We start from the raw sequence: 23,991 nt of genomic DNA on the forward strand, positions 1-23,991 counted from the left end.
TGGTAGTATTCTTCTGTAATAGCAAAATATCACAGTTACCTCTGAAGGTAACTAAGGTCTTGCCATAGTTTTGGTTGAGACCACCAGAAACAGGAAAATAATGTTACCAGTCTCTCCTCACTGAGGAAGGCTTGCCCTTTGAAAGTTTACCTCTATCAGGCTGAGCCGAGAGAGCACTCAGCACGATGCAAGCCATGGCAGCAAATTTGCCAGATACACTTAACACTGCTTTTTAGAGCTATTGGTTTTATTACCTACTATATAGTTTAGCTGTTGACAGAGGGTTACATCTCTGGTGCACACCACGCATGACGCAGGACAAGCTGCCACCAGCCTCAGCATGATGGCAAAGAGCATGAGCCATCCACCTGAAAGGAGAGGGCAAGGCACATCATGACGTTGGCATTTATTACCATGATTTCAGTATGTTCAGCTCATGAGGCATTTGGGTGATTTCTGCTATTTAATGAGCCACCTTGGGTTCTCACAAGATGCCAGGTGAATACCTAGAATTCTTAATTCGTATATAATTTAAACCAAACTTCTAAAGCATTTGACCATAAATTTAGAGAGCTCATATCCAGGGCACACCCCTTAGAATAGTTGATTTAAAAACTAAGTTACTCTGTAAAATACCGTACAGCTTATTGAGCTTTTGCACATACATGATCTTATTTAGTTCTTTTGATTCTGCAATGCAGTTGGAGGCTGAAAGGCTGAAGTTCAGAATGGCTCATAAACCACCTAAAGTCACATAGCTATTTGGTATTTGACCTCCCATCTTTTGACTCTCTCTCCAGCGTTCTTTCTAGTTTGCATCTTACATAAGCACCAGCAAAGTATTCTTTACAGATTTAGATGCCATACCTAGAGAGGGAGTCTGGAGGAGCACCAAGATCATAAGCTCTACCTAGCTTTGAATTCAGCTCTGCTATTTACTGACTAAGGTGTCTTAGGTAAATTATTCATTTTTTCTTATTTTTTGCCATTTCACTTTTAAAATGGAAATAACAGATGCCTACATTATAGAGTATGTTGTAAAAATTCAATGGGATGCTCTGTTTAAGAAATGTTAGATTTTACCATGATTTTTATGCTTTTTCAGCCCTCCAATGAAATGTTAACATCATTTGGATATAATATTCCAAAAAGTCTATGTATTTATAATGTATTGCATGATTGATTTAGGGGGGGAAGAAAACCTGAAGCACATTGTAATAAAAACGCTCTACCTATATAATAACATCGTTTGAGAATTAAGTAAAATGTAAATAAAACATAAAATCATGAATTGTCATTCGTTCAACCCTCTGTACTGAATGCTTTCTGTAGGCCGAACACTGCTACAGGCACTGGGGATAGAGTAAGGACAACGATAAATCGCTGCTCTCATGGGCAACAAAAATCAATATGGAGATATCTGTTAAGTCATCTGGTACTGAGTGCTATGGAATAAATGAAGTAAGGAAGGGAGCAGATAGCACTAGTTGGGGGTTCTAAAACATGGTGAACAAGGAACACCTCTCTGACAAAGTAATATTTGAGCAAAGATCTGGAGAAGGTGAAGGCACTGGTCAGTCCAGGTGGAGAGAAGGGCAAATGCAAAAGTCCCTGAGAGCGTGGTGTGCTTGGTCTGCGGAGGTCAGCCTGCCCACAGACGCAGCAGGAACGGAGTGTCAGGCAATAGGGAGGGCAGGCTATGCACGCCTTACAGAATGGAATGGAAGGGTTTTGCTTTGTATCCAAATCAGATGAGCCTCCTAGGGGGCTTTTATGAGTGGTATTACTTAATCTGTAGTGCATTTTAAAATGATTATTTTAGGGGCACCTGGGTGGCTCAGTCGGTTAAACATCTGTCTTCGGCTCAGGTCATGATCCCAAGGTCCTGGTTTGGAGCCCTGCATCATCAGGCTCCCTGCTCAGCAGGGGGTCTGCTTCTTCCTCTCCCTCTGCCGCTCCCCCTCCTTATGCACTCTCTCACTCTCTCTCTCTGTAAAATAAATAAATAAAATATTTTAAATAAATAAAAAAACAAAATGAGTATCTTGGCTACTGTGTTGGTTACTATAGTTTGAAATCAGGGAGCATGATGCCTCCAGCTTTAGCCTTTTTCAAGATTGCTTTGGCTATTCAAAGTCTTTTGTGGTTTCATACAAATGTTAGGATTCTCTGTTCTATTTTTATGGAATATGTCTTTGGAATTTTGGTAAGGATTGCATGAATCTGTAGATTGCTTTAGGTAGTATGGACATTTTAATAATACGAACTCTTCCAATCCATGAGCGTGGAAATCTTTCCATTTATCTGTTTTGTTTTGTTTTTTTTTCAATTTCTTTCATCAGTGTCTTATGGCTTTCAGTGTACAGATCTTTTGCCTCCTTAGTCAGATTTATTCCTGGGTATTTAATTCTTTTTGATGTAATTATAAATAGTATTGTTTTCCTAATTTCTTTTCCTGATAGTCATTATTAGTGTATAGAAATGTAACCGATTTTTGTGTATTTGGTTTTATATCCATAACTTCACTGGATTTATTAATTTCAACAGTTTTTTGGTGAAGTCTGAAGGGTTTTCTATATATAATATCACAACATCTGCAAATAGTTTTACTTCTTCCTTTCTAATTCGGATGTTTTATTTCTTTTTCTTGCCTAATTGACCCTGGTTAGGATTTCCAATACTATGTTGAATAAAAGTGGCAAGAGGAGGCATTCTTGTCTTATTCCTGAACTTAGAGGAAAAGCATTGAGCTTAAAGGGAAAGCATTGAACATGTAGGTTGGCTACCATGTTGGGAATACTTTTGATAGAGAAAGAACAGAAGCAGAAAAGTAATTATAAGGCAATTATAATAATACAAAAAGGAGAAGATGGTGGTTTAGATGAAAAAGAGAGGTAGATTATGGACAACTTTTTTATTATCATGATGCAATTTAATATAACAAATTTGAGCTCAAAACAAGCTATCCTGTGCAATGGAACATGCTCGGTATGCAGAAGTAAATAAACCATTGCTTACTCTCTAAGCACTTTCTACATAGTGGCATAAACATGTAAATGCCTAGTTGTAGCCCAAGGAAGAATTAAATAAATCTAAGGAGAGTTGCAAACTTATTTTGTGGAACCACTCAAACACATTAAGAAGGATGTATCTTGTGGGTCAAGCCTTGAGGGCAGAGGATTTCTATAGGTAGAGAGTAAGAGTTAGATAATTCTAATCTGAGAAAATAGTAAGAACGCCCTGCATCAGGCAAAAATCTAATCTCAGTTCACTTCTTTAAACCTACCTGAGCTGCTTGGAGTCCATTCCCTGCATATGTGCTCCAGAGACCAGCCAAAGATTTAAACAGAGTTTGTATACAGATTCTGGGGCTCCCTTTCTTAGACTCTATTCTTCCGGGGTCTCCCCTCATTTTCTAGTGCCCATGCATGATAAGCAGGATTCTACGATGGCCCCAACATCCCTGACCCCTGATATACATGCCAAGGATAATCCTTTCCCCTTGAATATGGGAAGAACCTACAAATATTAAATATGATTAATCCTATAATTATGTTTCCTCATATAGCAAAAGGAAAATTTCCCTGGGTAGGCCTGATCTAATCAGGTGGCTCTTTAAAAGCAGAGAATATTTCTCCAGTTGGTCACAGAGGAGGAAGAGAAACATGTCCTTGCTGCCCAGGATGAAAGCAAATGGCCATGTTGTGAACTACTTCTAGGAACCATGTGGCAAGAAACTGAGCACTTTCCAGAAGCTGAGAGTCATCTCTAAACAACTATTGGCAAGAAAACAGGAACTTGAGTCAGACAACCACAAGGAAATGAATTCTTCCAAAAACCAGAGAGCTTAGAAGAGGCCTTGAACCTCACAGGACAATCACAGTGCTAGCTGACACTTTGATTTTAGTCTGGTGAGACCCTGAGCAAAAGACCCAGTTAATTTGCACTCACTTCCTGACCCATGGAAGCTGTGATATAATAAATGGGTGTTGCTATAAATTATCAAATTTGTAATATTTTGTTAAAAACCATAGCTAATATATTCTGATTGCCCTGAATTTTGTCATCTGGTTCTTTAAGCAAACCTGTAGGCTTTCGTAAGAATTTTAATTGTTCCCTAAGATGTGGATGGGACCTGCCCTTAGGGTAAATTTTGCTAAAAATAAATAAATAAATAAATAAATAGATGGGAAACTGACTCCATGCCCTTCCTTTCTTCCAAGTGACTCCCCTTCAGAAGCTACTGGCTTTTGTTCCCTCTCTACTGCCTTTAGGTAGCCATCTTTTGCATTTTGTCCAGAGCTTACAGTTGTCTGGGGGAAGGTCGATCCACTATAAATGCTACCTGTCCATTCAGATTCTGGATGCCTTCTGCAGACAGAATGAATATGATTTGCTGGTGGATTAAAAGCAAGAGTATGACAAAAAGAGAAGTCAGAGATGAGTCTTCGTTTTTTTGGCCTCTATAAGAGAAAGGATGGAGTTGCCATTTACTGAAACAGGGAAGACTATAAATATGAAAAATTGCATATGTGAGTTTAGAGTTTAAGAGAGTGTACTGGGCTAGATATAGATATTTGGGAGTTGTTTTTTAAAGCCATGAGACAGAATTAAACCCTCAAAAAATTAACTCTAAAGAGAGATGAGAAGAAACCGAAAGCTTGAGTCCTGGTACATTACAGAATTTAAAGATGAAAAGGAAAAGTGAAACTAATAGAGGAGACTGAGGAAGAACAAGTAAGAGAGGAGAAAAATAGTGAGAAGTAGGGACCTCAAATCCAATTAAAGATGTTTCAGGCACAAAGGAATGATTATTTGCATTTAATGCAGTGCCAAGGAAGATGAACTTTCCATAGAAATGTGAGTGGAGGCAAATTATGTGGATTTAAACACTGGTAGATGGTCAATGTAGTAGTGGGAATTAGAAGTTTGAGGGAAGAGAAGGTCCGAAATAAGTATCTGGAGTGTGAGAGAGTGAGTGAGCCAAAAATGTGTAATAGGCTCTCCAGGCAGTACTGAGGGTCCACCTCAGGTTAGGGGGACATGATTTTTTTTTTTAAGATTTTATTTATTTAGTTGACAGACAGAGATCACAAATAGGCAGAGAAGCAGGCAGAGAGAGAGGAGGAAGCAGGCTCCCCGCCGAGCAGAGAGCCCGACGCAGGGCTCAATCCCAGGACCCTGAGACTATTACCCGAGCCGAAGGCAGAGGCTTAACCCACTGAGCCACCCAGGCGCCCCGGGGGACATGATTTTGAAGTTAAGACTGGTCAGGATGGATTTAATCAAGATTGGGAATTTTTTTTTTTAAGATTTTACTTATTTGAAAGAGAGAGAGAGTATGAGAGAGAGCATGAGAGGGGAGAAGGTCAGAGAGAGAAGCAGACTCCCCATGGCGCCAGGAGCCCGATGGGGGACTCAATCCCAGGACTCCGGGATCATGACCTGAGCTGAAGGCAGTTGCTTAACCAACTGAGCCACCCAGGCGCCCTGGGAATTTTTTTTTTCCAGTAGTGTACAAAATGCATGATAAAGCAAGGTAACTGAGGCTGTATGGAAGAGAGTGATTATGATTGCTAATAAAATGTAAGCTAAGTAGGGGAGGAAACAAGGTGAGTAAATGACAGTGAAAAGATAGTAAGATGAACAGGCAAACCATAAGAGACTTAACTATAGAGGACAAAATGAGGGTTGATGGAGGGAGGTGGGTGGGGTGTGGGCTAAATGGTGATAGGCATTAAGGAGGACACTTGTGATATGTCACTAAATTCTACTCCTGAAACCAACATTACACTATATGTTACCTAAGTAGAATTTAAATAAGAACTTGAAACAAAAAGAAGAAGAAAAAAAAGATAGTAAGATGAACAAAAAAATAAGGGAGATAGATTAGATGATAGGTAGGTAAGTAGATAGATAGATGCAGGCATATGTACCTACATAGAACGATATTAGCATAAACACGGTTTTTAAGGCAGAGTGATAGATACATGGAGGTTTATTAAATTATTCTCTAATCCTTTAGGGTATATTTAAAAATGTTCACAATATAAAGTTGGGTTTTTTTAAGGGGCAAGATGGTTTGTGTGGTTAAAGATTGTTGGAGTCAGGGTTCCAGAAGAAGTAAGCTAGAGGCACCTGGGTGGCTCAGTCAGTTAAGCATCTGCCTTCCACTCAGGTCATGATCTCGGGGTCCCGGGATTGAGCCCCACATCGGAACCTGCCTCTCCCTGTTCCCCCTGCTCATGTTCTCTCTCTCTCTCTCAAATAAATAAATAAAATCTTTTAAAAAATTTTAAAAAAAGAGTAATCTAGAAAGAAAGTAGAGCCTAGATAGTGATCTGATGGAAACTGACAAGATAGAAATATGGAAGGGTTGCAGACCTTGTTAGTAACTGGTCTAGGATAGGACACAGAAGCTGAGAAGGTGGAGTGCAAGGTCAAGGCAGAAGAGGAGACAAAGGAACCTAGAGGTCAGGCCATTATAATGATTAGTTGCATGGATAATAAAAGCACTAAGTAATGTTAGCATGACAGGGAGCCAAACACTAAAGCCTTCAAAGAACGATGGACAGTGACTGGTGTAATAGCTCCATAAACTGGTAGTTTTTAGAAGAGAGGCCATTTGGAAGTTGCAACGACAATAAGGAAGACCCAGAGCTCCACTCACCCCATCACCACCCCCACGGACTTAGGGGCACCAGGAATACGCAAAAGAAAAACAGTTTTCACTTGAGAGGGCTCTGGGGAACAGTGTCCTCAGGGGAGGGCTAGATATTAAGGGAGAAATTGTTCTACTAAGAATCTAAATTAGGTGGTTACTGCGCCTGAATGTTAAATTGGGCTATCCACCTCCTGGCAATAAAAGTTTCATAAAGGAGAAATGATAGGTTATATAGTCCCTAGGATCTGACAAAAGGAGGCATATAATCTCTTCCAAAAAGAACAACATTTTCTAAAATCCCCAGTACTTTTTCCATAGATCCATAATCATCTTTATATCCTGAGCAATTAGAACAAAGTTTGGAATGTAATCAGAATACAATAAATGTTTGTTTAACTAAACTCATCAGACACAGAAGTTCATGATGAACAATGTCTTTAATGGCAACTTTTGAATATAAAAAGCTTATCTTAACCCCTAAAATAGGGCGGAGTCATAAGGTTTCTATTGATCTTAGCTTTGAATTTGAGATGACATTTTCAAAATGAAGCTAATTACAAAATTTGCTTTAGCAGTTCTTTTCCTACAGATACATTGTGCAGTATATTATAAGGTGCTGAGACAGTTAACAGTTTTTAGTATTCACTTTTATTCTTTCATTTTGAAGAGAAAAACCTGCCATTTAAAAGCATGCAAAGCTAATTAAAGCTTTTCCACTATTTCATTATCTGAATGTAGTTGCAAATTCTGACTTAAAAGTCTTATCAGAAGACTCAACATCCCTCCCTGAACAGCAAATGAACATTCAATTAACACTTCAATACAAGTGTATTTTAAATAAAAATATACTTTATTGTTAATCTCATTCTTTACAAATGCAAATACCCAATTTTAAAATCCAAAGAGTTGCCTCCCTTTTATTCTTTGGGGGAAAAAAGTCTTTTCTTTATTTACAGGGAAGACCCGAATTTTCTGAAGTTGTTACCAAGTTAGAAGAGTGTCTTTGCAACATTGAGGTAAGAACTTTAGCTTCTGAAATATGTCTTTAAAAAAGAAATCTTGAATATCCAAGGGGGTAGGGGAATAGGCAAGTGGTGCTCATAGAAAGTAGGTATGAAGGTCCATAACTTCATTCATATATTTACCCTGTTCATTAAGCTTCTAAGGTGGACTGACTGAATCTATAAGGACAAAGGCAAATTCAGCATGAATTGGGGCCTTACAGCACATAATCAGTCAGGCAAATGGGCGCAGGCAAGCCCAGCTTGAAAAAATTAATTTGTAAAAGTTTGAAAATACAGCAAATATGTTAGAAGGTAATTACGTAAATCAACTTTTTTCTATACAAAATTTCCTACCTACAGTGAAATGTAAGTTAAAATATTAAGCCATTGTCTATGCTCAATAAGAAAGGGAAATTATCACTAAAATTAGTGCATAAATTAATTGGGATGCGTTGCTTTTATACCACACATGTGTTGCATGAAGTGATATATGTTGGTAATCAGCCTAATGGAATTTTCTTCCCTTAATATCAAGGAGCTGTTTGCTTTAATTTTCTCTCTAATTGCCTTAATTTTCTATACACCTGGTCAGGAGATAGTACTTGAAAATAGGCAAGGAAGCTAACACATGAGCACTAATTCAAAAATAATAATATATTCCCAATGCAAATGAGGGGTGCAAGAGACAGGAGCGGACATCACATATACAGGCTTACAAATACACATGCATATGATGGGAAGGAGCCAAACAGGGGAAATAGCATCGACAGCATCAATCCCAAAGTGGAACCCTCCATTTTTTTCCCCTAAAACAACAACAACAATAGCAACAAAATCTCAACTTATAGTCACTAGAACCCAATTTCTTGGGAAAGGGTTCCAGGTCTTCAGCGGCAGCCTGCAGCAAATGGCTGTTTCCTAACTCTGAAACGGAACTTCTAAAAAGGAAGTCTTTTTTTGTAGGAGGCAGCTTCAGTCTTTGGACATTAAACGTCCATTCCCTTCTCTTCGGTCCTGAAACATGCAAAGCAGAGAAAAGTAGTAGTATATATGGTGGGGCTTTAGCAGCCCCTACTAACAAGGGCATCTGCCAGAGGCCTTGAATGTTGAGAGACACTTAAGGCTTAAGTTCCAAGTGTCTTCTCACTTTGAACCTTTGTGTTTCACAGGGCAAAACTGCTCCCAGCCTGGGGATATAGCCAATTAGATGAGAAAGTGGATTCCAGAAACAGAGACAATCAATGGTAGGATCTCCTAAACTAGTATGGCTTCTTATAACTGACCAAGCCTCTTAGCACAATCTCCACCAGTACAGAAGATGAGTAACTATAGGCAAAGAGAACTTGCCAGACTGGGCTGCACCAAATGATAGCCCAGAACCGACTTTAAGGGGCTTGATTTGTGGAATTCCATGTCTCGGAAGATGAAATGATAGAGCAAGTCGAACAAGAATAAATGGTAACATCACATCCCAGAGTCAAAGAAACAATAGTAAAAATGTCAAATGGTGGAGATATGGTTTAGGAGGATCATGCATGTTAGTGGATTATAAGCTCTTAGGGAGTTAGAATGTGAAGTAGCTGTTTTGCTACAAAATAAAGAATGGGTATCATTCCTCTCTCTTCTGAGATGGCCAAACACAATAGTACCCAGTTATGTCCTTTTAAAGGGATGATTATAACTGGAACACAAATTTTAGGGAAGACAGATCAGAATGATGAATGGATTGAAAATCATGGGTGTGAGAACCAATTAAAGGAACCAGAGATGCTTGTCCCAGAGAAGAGAAAATTAGGATGAGCCTGAGAGCTATTTTTTAAAATCTGAAAAATGATCATATGGCAAATGGATTGGCCTTGTTCTCTATGGGCCAACAGATGGAAATGAAGTGTAACTACGGTTTGGTTTTTTTAGGAGAAAGAAGTGTCTAATTGTCAGAGCTGTCCTAAGAAAAATGAGCAGATCTGGAGGCAGTAAGGTCCTCATCACTCGAGACTCCCCATCAGCTCGCATAGCTAACTTGAAAAGGAGGCACAGAAGAGATTCAATCCTTGAAGAGTTTGAAGGTTCATTTCAACACTGACAACACATGATTCTCAGAGCTTCACTTAGTAATATCTTGGCTACTGGGAAGAGCCTAGAATTTACATATATTTTATTTTTAAACCAAAATCTACTGCCGACATGTTTTATGAAATTATAATGTCAAAGCACTAGTGTGCTCAGTTGGATTAGGTAAACAGCAAGGTCGTCAGAAATTCAAGAAAACTACTCTCCTATTTTTTTTTCTTTTCTGTCTCATTTTCTTCATTCTCTTCTATTTTCTAGCTACACTTAACTATTTGCAACTATTTTTAAAAATTCTCCCCCAACAACTCTCTTTAGTCCTCATGCTTGCCAGACATTAAAGCATCCTTCATTTTATAAAATGGATGTATTCTTGGAAACATGTGTAAATTCGTTTTACGTAAAGGAAATAATTTCATATAAAGGGGATAATTTTAAGCTACAGTTTAAAGGAACTCTGCCATGAATCTCATCACCATAGTGAAAAATGTCATCTTTCAACCATTAAATAATCACCTTCTAAATATCCGTGTTATGAATCTGATTTGAGCATACCGTGTATTCTGAAAGATGGTTTAAGTTGAATGGGCCAGCTCTCAGGCTAGAACTGGGTCAAAAAAGTAAATTAAGCTAGCCATGTGTTGTCATCAGAGGCCAATAGGAAAAGCCAGAAGCAAACTGAGATGAATACAAATTGAAATATGAGAAAGCCTAGAATAGAAAGTTAAAAGAAATCCATATTCCATCCTATGCCTTAAGCCTGTCGGATTTATGAAAGGATTGAAACTACCCCTTCTTCACTCAGATGATGTCTCCTGCATCAAGTAACAGTAGCGGGTCTCTCTCACCTTCTGCTTCTTCTGACTGCCTGGCGAGCCGGGGTGGGCCTGGCCGGAGCCACGTGGCAGCTTTAAGAAGTCGTTTTGAATTGGAATATGCTCTGAATGCGAGGTCCTGTGCTGCCTGGTCCCAAAGGTGAGTGGCAATCTGAACAACAGTCTCATGGTCCAGTTAACCAGAACCCATCAAGATCTTCACCCGATTCAGTTAGTGTTAATGGGGGATTTATCATCTCTATGGCAAACTTTGAAGTAGGAGTTTTTAGCCCATTTTTCATATAATATTCTATTAATGTTATAGTACTGAAAAATAGAAAGTATATTATTTATTTATTTAAGATGTCTAAGTTTCAAGTAACAGCAGTTACCTCTAGCTTAATACAGAACTGTCTAACTACAGCAACTAAAGGAATTTACTGAAAGCATTTTGGGGTTATCTTATGGCATCCAAGGAAGGATTCCTTGTGTAGGAACCAAGACATAGCTTTGAGAATCTGAACACCACAAGAGTCCAGCATACCAAGGCTGACCCTATGACCCAGCGATTCCACTCCTAGGTAAATACCCCAGAGAACGGTAAACAGGTACTCAAACAAATACTTGTACTCAAATATTTGTAGTAACCCTTTTCACAATCGCCAAAAGGTGGAAACAACCCAAATATCCATTAACAGATGAGCAGATAAACAAACTGTGGTATGCACATAATAAAACATTCTTCAGTCATAAAAAGGAATGACATACTGATACATGCTTCAACATGGATGAACCTAGAAAACATGCCTTCAGTTGGAAGAAGCCATGCACAGAGATCACATATTATATGATCCTCTTTATATGAATACCCAGAATAAGTGTGTGAGTCAGTTCAGGCTGCCATAACAACTGGATGGTTTAAAGAACAGAAATTTGTTTTCTCACTCTGGAGGCTGATAATCTGAGATCAGGATGCCGGCACGGTCAGGCTCCGGTGGGGACGTACCGATGCCCATCTTCCAGATTTACAGATGGCCCCTTTCTCACTGTGTTCTCACATGGCAAAGAGAATTCTGCAATCTTTTCACCTTTTTATAAAGGCATCTGTCCTGGGAGATCAGGGCTTCAGCCTGACCTCATCTAACCTTAATCGTCTCTTTAAAGGCCCTATCTCCAATACAGTCACATAGGAATTAGTGCTTCAACATACGGATTTGGTGGGAGGGGGACACAACTCAGTCCATAAAAGGTAATATGTAAATCCAGTAAAAAAATTTTTTTTAAATTAAAAAATAAAAATAAAGCAGATTGGTAGTTGCCAAAAGCTGAGGAGAGAGAGAAATTAGGACTAACAGCTTAATGTGTACAGGGTTTTATTTTGGGATCAAAAAACTATTTTGGAACTAGAGAGAGGTGGTTATAAAACACTGTGAATGTACTAAAGGCCACTGAATTATTCACTTTAATATGATTAATTGCATGTTATGTGAACTTTACCTCAAAAAAAAAAAAGAGTGAAAAAGAGGAAAAAAAAAAAACCAAACTTAAGCAAAGGAGCAAGTAGGAAAAAGAAAAGAAAAAAAATTCAACATTCTTCCATAGTGAACTCTACTATTTACATGTCCCAGTTCCCAACAGACAGTCTCTTTGTCTCTCAGCTTAACTGTAAAGTTTCAAGGAGAGATATATCAATTATGTAATGCCATAATAATTCTGTATAAAATCCATATCAGAATCCAAGAACATACATTCATAAGTATTTATTTCTTGCTCACGTGTTTCTGAGCTGGTTGTAGGTGGCTTGACTGAGCACAGGTTTTATCCAAAGTCTATCCCACATGTTTTTCCCTGTCTTTGGTGCAGCAGCTACTTGAGACATGTTCTTCTCATGGACAAAGGCTAGGAACTCAAGAAGACAGGCCCAACTTCACATGTCCATTTAATTCCTATGTTCAAGTTGCACCCCATGGCATTCCATGGGCACATCACATAGCTGAGTCCAATATCCAATAGGGAGAGAAAATATATTTACTCAACCTCTAGTGGAAGGAACTGCAAAGTCACTTGGCAAAGGCCATAGACACGTGAATATCTATGAATAATGAATTAGTAATAAAAGCAGAGTGCTCTGAGAGAGAATGCGATTGGCCCTTTTTGGGATCAAATGGCCACCCCTGATCTTAGCAAGTGTGGCTGACATGGCAGTGGGGTCATATTTCATTAATATAAACATGGCTGCCAGGTACCCCTATTCTGGATGGGGAATGGAAAAGGCAGTCACTTGTGAGCTGGATGGATACTATAGAAAGTATATACTGCAAACTATGGACATCTGGAAAATCTGGCTTAAAATCTCTGTGCTTTCACATGAGCTCCAGAGCATTTGCAAGTTGCTATACATGTGTACTCTTACACACACATAAATGCCTCCACACTCACTCACACATTCCACCATCGCAGTAAGAATTTGTATCCTGAAAGTGGAGAAAGATGATCTAGAGTGAGCAAGGATCTTACACCATACACAAATTGTTGATGTTGGTCTCTTAGCTATAGTTATTATATTCTTAGTCTAACAAAAGAGTTGCAGCTGCTGCTATGAAGAGATGGGAATCTAAATCATGAAGCCTTTAATCTACCGAATGTCATAAAATTAAGTATCAGTGGGTTTGATTGATAACCAGGCAAAGTGGACACAAATCTTTATCAGATTCCAGTCTCTTACATAATTTCATAAGAGGCTCATAGGCCAAGATTAGATTAGGTTCAGTCACAGCATCGTCTCCTGGTTCCATCTGCTCTTCTCATTCTTTACTTGTGGTTTTAAAATTAATTCTCTGAACAGCCAGATTTTGATATTTCTAAAGCACAGTCACCTGAAGTTTGTCTACTTTGAAGCAGAAGTTAAGAGCGTGAGCTGTGGAACCATATAGACCTGAGGTTCAATCTCAGCTTTGCCATTTACCAGCCCAATGACCTTGGGCCAGTACTTAAAGTTTTATTCATAAGATAGAGATAGTAATACCAGCTTCAGGATTGCTGTTGAGAGAGGCAGTATTGTCATGGGAGCGAGTGATTGATTAAAAGATGCCAGCAGACCCAAGCAAAAACTACAAGTTGCAGTAATGTAGGTAAGTCATACACCTTAACAACACATAGACAGCTGCACAGCATGGGAGACACAGCTGCACTCCCAACAGGCCCTTCAAGAACCCAGAGAAATAAACCGTTGCTCATAAAACTGCCCAAATGGGGTGGGAAAAAACCATCAGGTCTTTGAGATGTTGCTTTTGATAGTCTCCTAAGGTTTCTTATGGCTTTCTGGCCCTTCAGAGCTGTTGGAGATGCTAAATCTTCATCTCTCTACTTGGTTCAGATTTCTCTTAATAATGTAGGACATCCTGAGTACTTGCTGTTAGGGTGCATGGAAGTTTTGTTTATTGGTTGTACCATCCCTCTAGCAAGTTCAATCTCTGGACTGCTTGAAATCAACTCCAGAAATAGATAAAGCATTTAGCTAAGCTGTACGATGTACTAAGATAGAAATCATGTGTGTTTTATTCATAACCACATCCCTAGTATCTAGCAGTATGGTTGGCATAAAGTCGATATGTAATAAACATTTGTTTCATAGATAAAGAATTGAAATAAATGGGCTCAAAAAATCATAATTATTATTAATTTAGAACATAATGCGTGAAAGAGCTTTAACTAATTTCGGTATGCTTTCCATGTATATACCTATCATTATTGAGTGCCTACTGCATGCTGGGTGCTATTTCAGACCCTTTGAGTAGTCATCTAAGTAAGGCTCAGGAAGTAGGTATTCCAATTTTTATAGATGAGGAAACTGAGCCTCAGGAAGGAGAAGTAACTTTCCTAAGTTTGTGGAGGCAGAGCTGGAATTCTCACCCAAGACTCTTCTATGCTTTCTGAATTTCTCTGGCACAAGAGGTGGCACTTTTCAGAAGCTTGATATATTTTGCCAATACTTGTATTTGCTGGACTTCTTCCAGCTTCTTCTGGAAGCCAGTCAGGGAAGGAATTCAGCGACTTCTCCTCCGCCTGCCTTTTTAGCTTTTATTCTGAAAGACAGAGCAAGTGAGACCAGAGATCGATAGGTTCTTAAGGTCAAAGAGCCTGAGGATACAGGAACCGATGGAGTGCCTCCAGCAGGGCCACAAGTTCAACAGCCTGGAAGACAGTGGCTCACAACTTTGGCCGCACATGAGAATCACCTGGGGAACTCTTACAAGTACCAATGCCCAGGGCCAATTACACCCAAATCTATGTGGGAGGGGGCACCCAGACATCAGAAGCTTTTAAAGCTTCCCAAATGAAAAAAAAAAAAAGAAACAAAAAACTATAAAAATGAGGTTTCTGAGATGATTGCAACATTCCCCCAAGTATGAGAAGCAGGCGAGAAGGGAACCCTGCCGTGCTAACCCGCCAGTCACTTTGCAGGGAGGAGATGCAACCAGTGGGTTTACACGGAAGAGGAAAGTGAGGGCAGAGGTGTCACAGCAGTTGTGACCAAAGGACACCATTTTGAAGGTTAATTACCTGTGGGGTCTCTCCCTGAAGTCTTTACAATGTGCTAGTAACTGCTGATCTGAGGGGCATTCTAACTTGTTAAAATCACACAAGGTGTCATTTTTAGCCTAGTATCATGCTTTTAAAATACAGGTACAGGATTTGGCCTGTGGTCCTGACTAATGTACGCTCCCAATTCTGGGCCTCTCAGCCCTCCACAACTTCTTAAAAATGGTACATTTATTTTTCAGTTTTGGGTTATGAAGTTCACAGCCTGTAGTTTTATAACACATGATTTGATGGGGGTTTTGGTTGTTGTTTATTTGCATATTTGTTTTTTAATGATTATTGTTTTCCTTCATAAAATACAGGTCAAGGTGGGAAACTGTCAGATTACTTTCTTGGCAGGTCATAGGGACCTACCAGTTCCCACTAAAACCACAAACTGTTGCAATCTGAGATGGAGGAAGGTGCTCCTGAAGGGCTGCCTCTTTTAAAATATTTTATGTCTCTAGATATATTTGGAAAACTAAGCATGTGGCACTTGCCCCTCCTACTGGGTATGAAATCTCTCCCATCTCTTACATGGATTACATCATGCAAATTTAGAAATGACAGAGTGATACACAACCTTTCAGATGCGAAAACCAATTAGTGTTTGTGTGGGGCTGGGCTCTGAGAATAGACTGCTCTGACCTAGTTAACCGTCCAGGAGAGGAGAACCAGAGATCCAGGGACTGCAACTGTAAAACAAATACATTTGGAATTAACTTCTCACATTACGAAAGGGTCCATCAAAGGGTTCCTTTAAATAGGAAGATTGCCTAGTGCACTTGCAATGCAGTTCAACTTTAAAAAGTTGAATGTAAGTTATAAAATTTTAATTTACACTTAGTTTTTCCGGAATGCAGGATTTGTGGGTGATGACAGCGCCCTGAAACTGATGTTCCTAGGGGGTGTGGAAAGAAAGGAGAGCAGGGAGGCGTTTGTGGCCATTTGCCAGCTTGGAGCGGAATGTTTATCAAGTAGGAGCAATCATGTCTCCTCGTCACCAAAGGCCAATACTTCCCTTTTTAATCTACCGCCTCTCCTACTGCAACTTCCCTCAGGCTCCTTAAATGCCCTCCCTTCTTTTCTTGCCTTCCTCTCCCCCAGTTTCTATCTCTTGCCAGCTCACCACAATCAGCAGTCTCAACAAGGAGATTATGACCACTTTAAGCTCTTCCTATCTTGCTTCTCTCCTCCAAATGAGTTTTCTTATGATTTCTTTTTTTTTTTTTTTTTAAGATTTTATTTATTTATTTGTCAGAGAGAGAGAGGGAGAGAGAGCAAGCACAGGCAGACAGAATGGCAGGCAGAGGCAGAGGGAGAAGCAGGCTCCCTGATGAGCAAGGAGCCCGATGTGGGACTCGATCCCAGGACGCTGGGATCATGACCTGAGCCGAAGGCAGCCGCTTAACCAACTGAGCCACCCAGGCGTCCCGAGTTTTCTTATGATTTCATACAATCCATGGCTCCAGCCTCTCTCTCACACACACGGACACACACGTTACACACACACACACACACGCGCACGCGCACACAGTTAACCCCCAGTCCGTTTGTCCCACATGACTGCTCTGCTTTTGTTTTAACTTCTTTCTCATTATGACCTTAATTCACTTAACCCTCCACTGCCAGCAACTAACCTTCCTTCTGTAGAACTCTAATTATGTCAGTACCCTACTTTAAAACCACCAGTAGGGGCGCCTGGGTGGCTCAGTGGGTTAAACCTGTCTTCCGCTGGGTTCCTGAACCCGGGGTCCGCTGGGTTCCTGAACCCGGGGTCCTGGGATCGAGCCCCGAAGGGGGCTCTCTGCTCAGCGGGGAGCCTGCTTCCCCCTCTCTCTCTGCCTGCCTCTCTGCCTACTTGTGATCTCTGTCTGTCAAATAAATAAACAGAATCTTAAAAAAAAAAATAAATAAATAATAAAATAAAACCACCAGTAATACTCCATTACCTCTGAAATTAAGTGAAATCATGTCCTTCTGCAATCCCAAATGATCAATGGTACATTTTCCAGTCATATCTCCCACTGAGCATTATATGTCCCAGTCATCCTAAGCAGAGAGATGCTGTCATTTCTTCTCTTCTTGAATGAGTACTGAACTTTCTATAGTGTTTTGGACAATCCCACAAAATAAAGAATGATCCTGCACAAAATAGCAGTAGCATCCCTGGTAATGCACGCTATAGACAGATGAGAAGTTCTACTGTATCCCCTACATTCCTGTGTTTAACCTACAGTTACCCTGTTCCTGTATCCTATATTTTTTTTAACATTGTCACCTTGACCAGTCTTGCCAAAATATTAATAAGCCTTCAGTAATAGCTTAGTCAATCATATCATAAGGGAGCCTTTTCTGGGGCTACCCGGTCCCCACCTGTGCCTTACCAAAGGCCATGGCATTTTGTGGCACTTCATGTGCTTACATTATTTTGTCTTGTAACTATTTATTTTTAGCTCATAACTACTTCAGGGATAGAAATTGTCTTCTCTTTTGTTTTTATTCAGGTGCCTACAATATCTCATTTATAACTTAACTGTATGTGGTAAATACTAAATATATTTATTTATAATAAATTAGAGGATTCATTAGTTGGGCTACAAATGCCATGCTTTGTATTTCTGCATTTTAAGTGAGTAAAACTCCAGCACTCAGAGTTTTTGACCCCTGCATTCCTATCAAGTTCAGGTATATTCTTATCCAAAATAATGAACCACCAGATAATTCAGACTTCTTTCTACACCACTCTTTCACCATTAGAGCTTTAGATGTCTACCTATTTCTTTTTAAAGAAGAATGGAGGTACCTGAACTGTGTGAGGAGAGAAGTGACTGATAACATTCATTCCCAGTGTGTTATTAAAAAAGAGAGAGAGACAGAAAGAGATTGCCTTCTGTTGAGGCAGTTAGGAGAGGTATCAATGAAGAGGCAGATGATGGACATGTGGTCCAGGTATAAAGAGAACAGGATGAACAAACATGAAATAATGATTGCAAACTTTCTTTTCCTTCTTTGCAAATAAATAAATATCTACAAAAGCATCCCTTCCCCAACTGATGTATAATAGTAGTTCTTTTACTCATCAAGGATCTACATTTAGATAGATCTGTTTTCAGTTTTTATATTCTGTTCCATTGGAATATTTGTTTATCCCTATGTCAGTAATACAGAATTTTAATTACAGTAGCATTTTTAAAGTCTTGATATCTGGTAGGGTTTGTGTCATCTTGGCTATTCTTGATCTTTCCTGGCTTCACTCATATAGATTTTATAATCAGCTTGCATTTTCTACACAAAAAAAGAAGATTTTGATTATAGATTTTTTCAAGTTTATTTTTTATTTTTTTAGTAATCTCTGTACTCAGTGTGGGGCTCAAACTTATGACCCTGAGATCAAGAGTCTCATACTCTTCTGAATGAGCCAGCCAGGCACCCCAGAGTATAGATATTTTAAAACTATAGATCAATATGGGAAGATCTGACATCTTTATGATATTGGGTTTCCACTCCCATGAGCTTAGTGGATTTTTGCATTTATTTAAATGTTTTTTAATATCCGTTGGGGCTAATGTAGAGTATGAACTCAGCCATAATACCTGGCTTGCTAAAATGTAACACAGAAGCCCAAGGGGATGAAGGAAGGTTTCAGACAATGGGGTGGGCCTTTGGAAGGCCAAAGCCTTCATGACCACTCTGCCCTTGGAATGTGGTGGGGAGTTTTGAAACTTTCTTAGCCCAAACAGCCGTCCTGCCCCGTGATCTAAGAGATGGATGCATTGTCCCTTAGGCTATGTTTAGCAGAACTCTTAGAACATGAGAGACTATGGACTCTGAGAAACAATCTGAGGGTTTTGAAGGGGCGGGGGGTGGGAGATTGGGGGAACCAGGTGGTGGGTATTAGAGAGGGCACAGATTGCATGGAGCACTGGGTGTGGTGCAAAAACAATGAATACTGTTACGCTGAAAAGAAATTAAAAAAAAAAAAACCATAAAAAAAAAAAAGAACTCTTAGAACAGGCAGATTAGCATATCATATCTTTCCCATAAACAGAGCTTCCCAGTTTTAGCAATACTGCTTGTCATACTTGAAGTGCTTGAGAAACAGTGATATCCTGAAGGACTAATAAAAGCATGAGCAAAGAAGAGCAAAGGGTCTTCGTCTCTGAGCATTGACCCCCGTGATGTCTCCTCTCTTTCACAGCAAAGTTTGCAGTAATCTTTCATCCGTCGGTACAGGGATTTCTGGCCATTCCCAGCAAATATCTTTAAGTTAGATTTCATAGTCTTCTCTGTAAGTTTCTTATATACCTTTTGTTGTATTGATTGTTACATTCATTGATTGCTGAAATAATTTGAATTCATTGGCACCATATTATTTTATTCACTGTAGTTTTTCTTTTTTCTCACCCCTTTTTTTTTTCCTTTGGATTCTTTGAATATGCACTCTGGTTTTTTTTTTTTTTTCATTTTTAAAAACTTGCATTTTTTTATTTAAATTCAATTTAATTAACATATAGTGTATTATTAGCTTCAGAGGTAATTTAGTGATCGATCAGTTGCATATAACACCCATTGCTCATTATATCAAGTGCCCTCCTTAATACCCATCACCCAGTTACCCCCATCCCCTGACCTACTCCCCTCCAGCAACCCTTAATTTGTTTCCTAGAGTTAAGGGTCTTTTATGGTTTGTCTCCTTCTGTTTTCATTTTATTTTTCATTCTCTTCCCCTATGTTCATCTGTTTTGTTTCTTAAATTCCACATATAAGTGAAATCATATGATATTTGTCTTTCCATGACTGACTTATTTCACTTAGCATAATACCTCTAGTTCCATCCATATCATTGCAAATGGCAAGATTACATGCTTTTTGATGGCCAAGTATGTGAGTGTGTGTGTGTGTGTATAACACATCTTCTTTATCCATTCATCTGTTAATGGACATCTGCACTTTTTCCATAGTTTGGCTATTGTGGACATTGCTGCTATAAACATTGGAGTGTGTGTACCCCTTTGAATCACTGTTTTTATCCTTTGGATAAATACCTAGTAGTACAATTGCTTAGTTGTAGGGTAGCTTTATATTTAACTTTTTGAGGAACCTCCATACAGTCTTCCAGAGTGGCTGTACTAGTTTGCATTCTCACCAACAGTGAAAGAAGGTTCCCCTTCCTCCACATCCTCACCAACACCTGTTGTTAATTTCAGCCTGAATATGCACTCTGTTTTTCTATTCTTGGTGAGTGCCTAGAAACCTTAACGTATATAACTTAACAAATTCTTTATTTAATACATTTGTTAATAAAACAGATCTCCCAAACAAAAGGTTTTAGAGCATTTTAGTTGCAAATCATTCTCTCCTGAATTATATATTTCTGTCATTATTTTAATTTCATCATGATTTTTTTAATTCTACATCTTAGATACTATTTTATTGTTTTATCCAGCTATGGTTCATTTAGACTTACTCTTATTAACGGCTTCATTATTAATTGCACTTATATTTCACACCTTCCTCCTAGATCATTTTCCTTTTCCTCAAATACATCTTTAAAAATTCCTTTCACATGAATCTGTTAGAAGTAAACATGTGAGAAAACACCCTTATTCTCCCTCCCTCTTGAAAGATACTTTAGTGAATATGGGATTTGAGGTGTTTAACTTTTCACATATACCTTCAAGATGCATTCGACATGTTTCTGACTTTCCTTGTTGCTCTTAAACTTTCATCTATGGATCTAATTATTTATTTTATTTCCAGTCTACCCTTTATAACTGTTGTTAGCACTTCTCTTTGTCTTTGGTAGCCTACATTTAACTATGTGGTATATAGTTTTAATGGATTTAATTTATCTTGCTTTGAATTTCTTGGGTATCTAGCATCTGAGAATTGGCATCTTTTATACATTCTAGATAATCCCTCACCACTACCTCTTCTAATATTTCTGTAGCCCATCTTCTTTATTTTTCCCTTGTGGAACTCTAAAAGTATTTTAGATCTTTTCACTCTACTTTCCACATTTCTCATTCTCTTCATATATATTTCCCACCATTTACCTTTTCTATGATGCCTTCTGGTAATTTCTTCAAATCTGTCTTCCAGTTCACATATTCTCTTGGTAACTGGATCTAATATGTTGTTCTGTTCATTACATTTCTATTTCAACTTATTTCTAATTTCTATTCCATATCTAGAAAATGTGTGTGCAACAGTCTGAAAGTCTCATGTTTCTTCCACATACTCTTAATTGATTATTTTTTCTTCAAACACAGTTATTTTTATATTCTATATCTGAAGGTCTGTAATTTCTAATCTCTGTAGTCTTTATATGTCTAATTATGTAGTTCGTTGTTTCTGCTGATTCTTGCTTCTGAATCATCACATGTTTAAAGATTTGTGTTCTTTTTGTGAGGTCAGGTCCTTGGAACTTTATCTCTGCAAATTTTTTGGCGCTTTATTTGGTGTAGGTTACTTCACAGAAGCTTTGTGTGTGCTCTCACTAATCATATAGGTACACTAACCCCACAGGACCCCTTCAGAACTTCCACTTGGAGTTTTTCATAAAATACATGCAGTGGTATTTTCTATTTTAAAACTTGGATCTTTGTGGACTGTGGATGTGACTTGAGTGTATATATTTCATTTTTTCATTTTTTTTTCTTTTTTTTTTTTCATTTTACCTGGAGCCAAGGACAAAACAGACACTAACCCTCTTCATCTTTTTATGTAGAGTAGATTTTATTTTTCCTGGTTCACTCTGGGATTGTCCTTTGCAGATTTTAGCTTTACACCAGTGTTTCTTATCTGACCTACCACCTTGCTTGAACCCAGGCTGTGTTTCCCACTGTGTGGTTCAACAAAAGTCGGGCTTTAGGCCAGCAGGAATCAGTATCTTCGCAGCACTTACATCGACCTGGAATCATAATTTTAGCCAATCATTTACTTTTTCATTGGTGTCTTCACTAACTGTAAATATCATGAGAGCATGAACTTCTTTTCTTCTTTTTCATGCTGTCTCTCCAATACTTAAAACAGTGTCTGGCATATGGTAGGTGCTAAATACCTATTTGTGGAATGAATGAATGGTCATGACAGGCCCTCACAAACATTAATGCTGTTCAGTCTTCACCACAATCTTGTGAAGTAGGACTCGTGGTTTCCATTTTTCAGGCAAAACAAACTGAGACTCCAATGATTTAAGTAATTTGTATGAAGCTACATAGTGGGAAAATGGTAGTTGATAGTTGAACCTGGGCCTACTGGTAGTTTCCCTTATACCACGATATCTCTGGAGGCTCGGCCTGACCAGAATGTTTGAACCATCTGTAGGAGGCAGGAACTTGTATCCTCTGGTTTGGGCTTTGAGAATCTACAGAGAGCTGCCTACCTATGAAGTTCTGCCAGCTCCACTGGAACCTAGAGCCCTCTCAGTCTGCAGCCAATACAACCTTTGACTGCAGGGAAATTGTCCCTTCTCACTCTGACTACCTCTGATCCTGGCCAGTTTACTTCAGTTTATGCCTGCTTGTGACAGACCTTTATAACCAGCTGCCTGCAATGATAGAGACGTAGCCTGAACACAGCAAACTCCATATCTGCTACACATGCACCAGCTTGCCATGGCCTAACCCTGCCCTCTCTGTCTTCTTTAATCATGTCTCTGGAAACCAGCTTGACTCCCTGGCCACATTTTAAAAGCCACAAAAACCAATCAGTACATATAAAAAGATAAACTCTTCCCTTCTAGACAACATGGGATCAGTTTTGAGGATAACTCTACTTTAGTATGATTCCTTTATTGAATTAAATACATTGTAAAACTAGGCCTCCTTTTTTTCCCCATTTCTTCATTAAATATATTCTCTAGGACAGTAGCCAATTGCATTCACTATACTTTGAGTAATTTGTAGCTGACATTTTGGAGCAAAAAATAACCTAATGGTGAGGATTTTAAGAATTTTTTAACCCTGGAAATGAAAACAAACACTGCCCTTTCTCACTCATAAATACAACCTTCCAGCTGATGCCACATGGAAACAATTTTAAGATTTATAAATGTAAGGAGACAATAGAAAGATAGTATCTTTGGTTCCTGAACTGCCTCCCTACTCACTAAAGATTATTGATTAAAATATGACATTTAGGGGTGCCTGTGTGGCTCAGTGGGTTAAAACCTCTGCCTTCACTCAGGTCATGATCTCAGGGTCCTGGGATGGAGCCCCACATCAGGCTCTCTGCTCAGCAGGGAGCCTGCTTCCTCCTTTCTCTCTCTGCCTGCCTCTCTGCCTACTTGTGATCTCTGTCTGTCAAATAAATAAATAAATAATCTTTAAAAAAAATTATATGACATTTAAAGGATTTACAGAAGACCTCAGTGTGTATCAGAGCATCATAGTAGCATGTAACTCTCACTTCAGTAATGTCTTCTGAGCTTATAGGAAGTGTTGCCTTACGAACTCGCTCGGCAAGTTCTATAGGCCTCGCTCACATTTTTTGTATAATGAGAAGAGTAAAACGTTGCTTGCCTAATCTAGGGACAAGAAAACTCTCTTTTTCAGGATAGTTAATCACCTCTGGGATATGTAATTTTTGTGACATTCACTCGCTGAAGATCAGCTATCAAGCTGTTTTAAGGGTCTTCGCTGAAAAAATATAAAAGCCAAAGGAGGGCAGCTAGAATCTAAGCAAGTGCCATAATGCTTGTCAGTTGCCTTTTATCTCTTTCTTTTTAAGCTCCATTTTTTTTGAGGTGTCCATAAATCTTTCTAATTAACAAAAGCAGAAAATTTCTTAATGCCATAGGGTATGGAGTTGAGAGAGAAAAATACAAGGTTGATCCCATTGATATGAGGGTGTG

At 38.9% G+C, this 23,991-nt stretch overlaps 1 protein-coding gene across 1 annotated transcript in view; it reads left to right on the top strand.

Annotated features, from left to right (window-relative positions):
* The window catches only part of LOC111143132 (serine/threonine-protein kinase TNNI3K), a 312,262-nt gene that overhangs the window by 252,675 nt on the left and 35,596 nt on the right, over positions 1–23,991 (top strand). The window contains exons 22-23 of the mRNA XM_022496630.1: positions 7,621–7,680; positions 10,541–10,710. Coding sequence (XP_022352338.1) covers positions 7,621–7,680; positions 10,541–10,710 — 230 coding nt within the window. The remainder of the gene's footprint in view (positions 1–7,620; positions 7,681–10,540; positions 10,711–23,991) is intronic.

The sequence above is a fragment of the Enhydra lutris genome, unplaced genomic scaffold (assembly GCF_002288905.1).
Source record: "Enhydra lutris kenyoni isolate GAN:26980312 unplaced genomic scaffold, ASM228890v2 scaffoldscaffold9, whole genome shotgun sequence".
NCBI classification, from domain to species: Eukaryota; Metazoa; Chordata; class Mammalia; order Carnivora; family Mustelidae; genus Enhydra; species Enhydra lutris.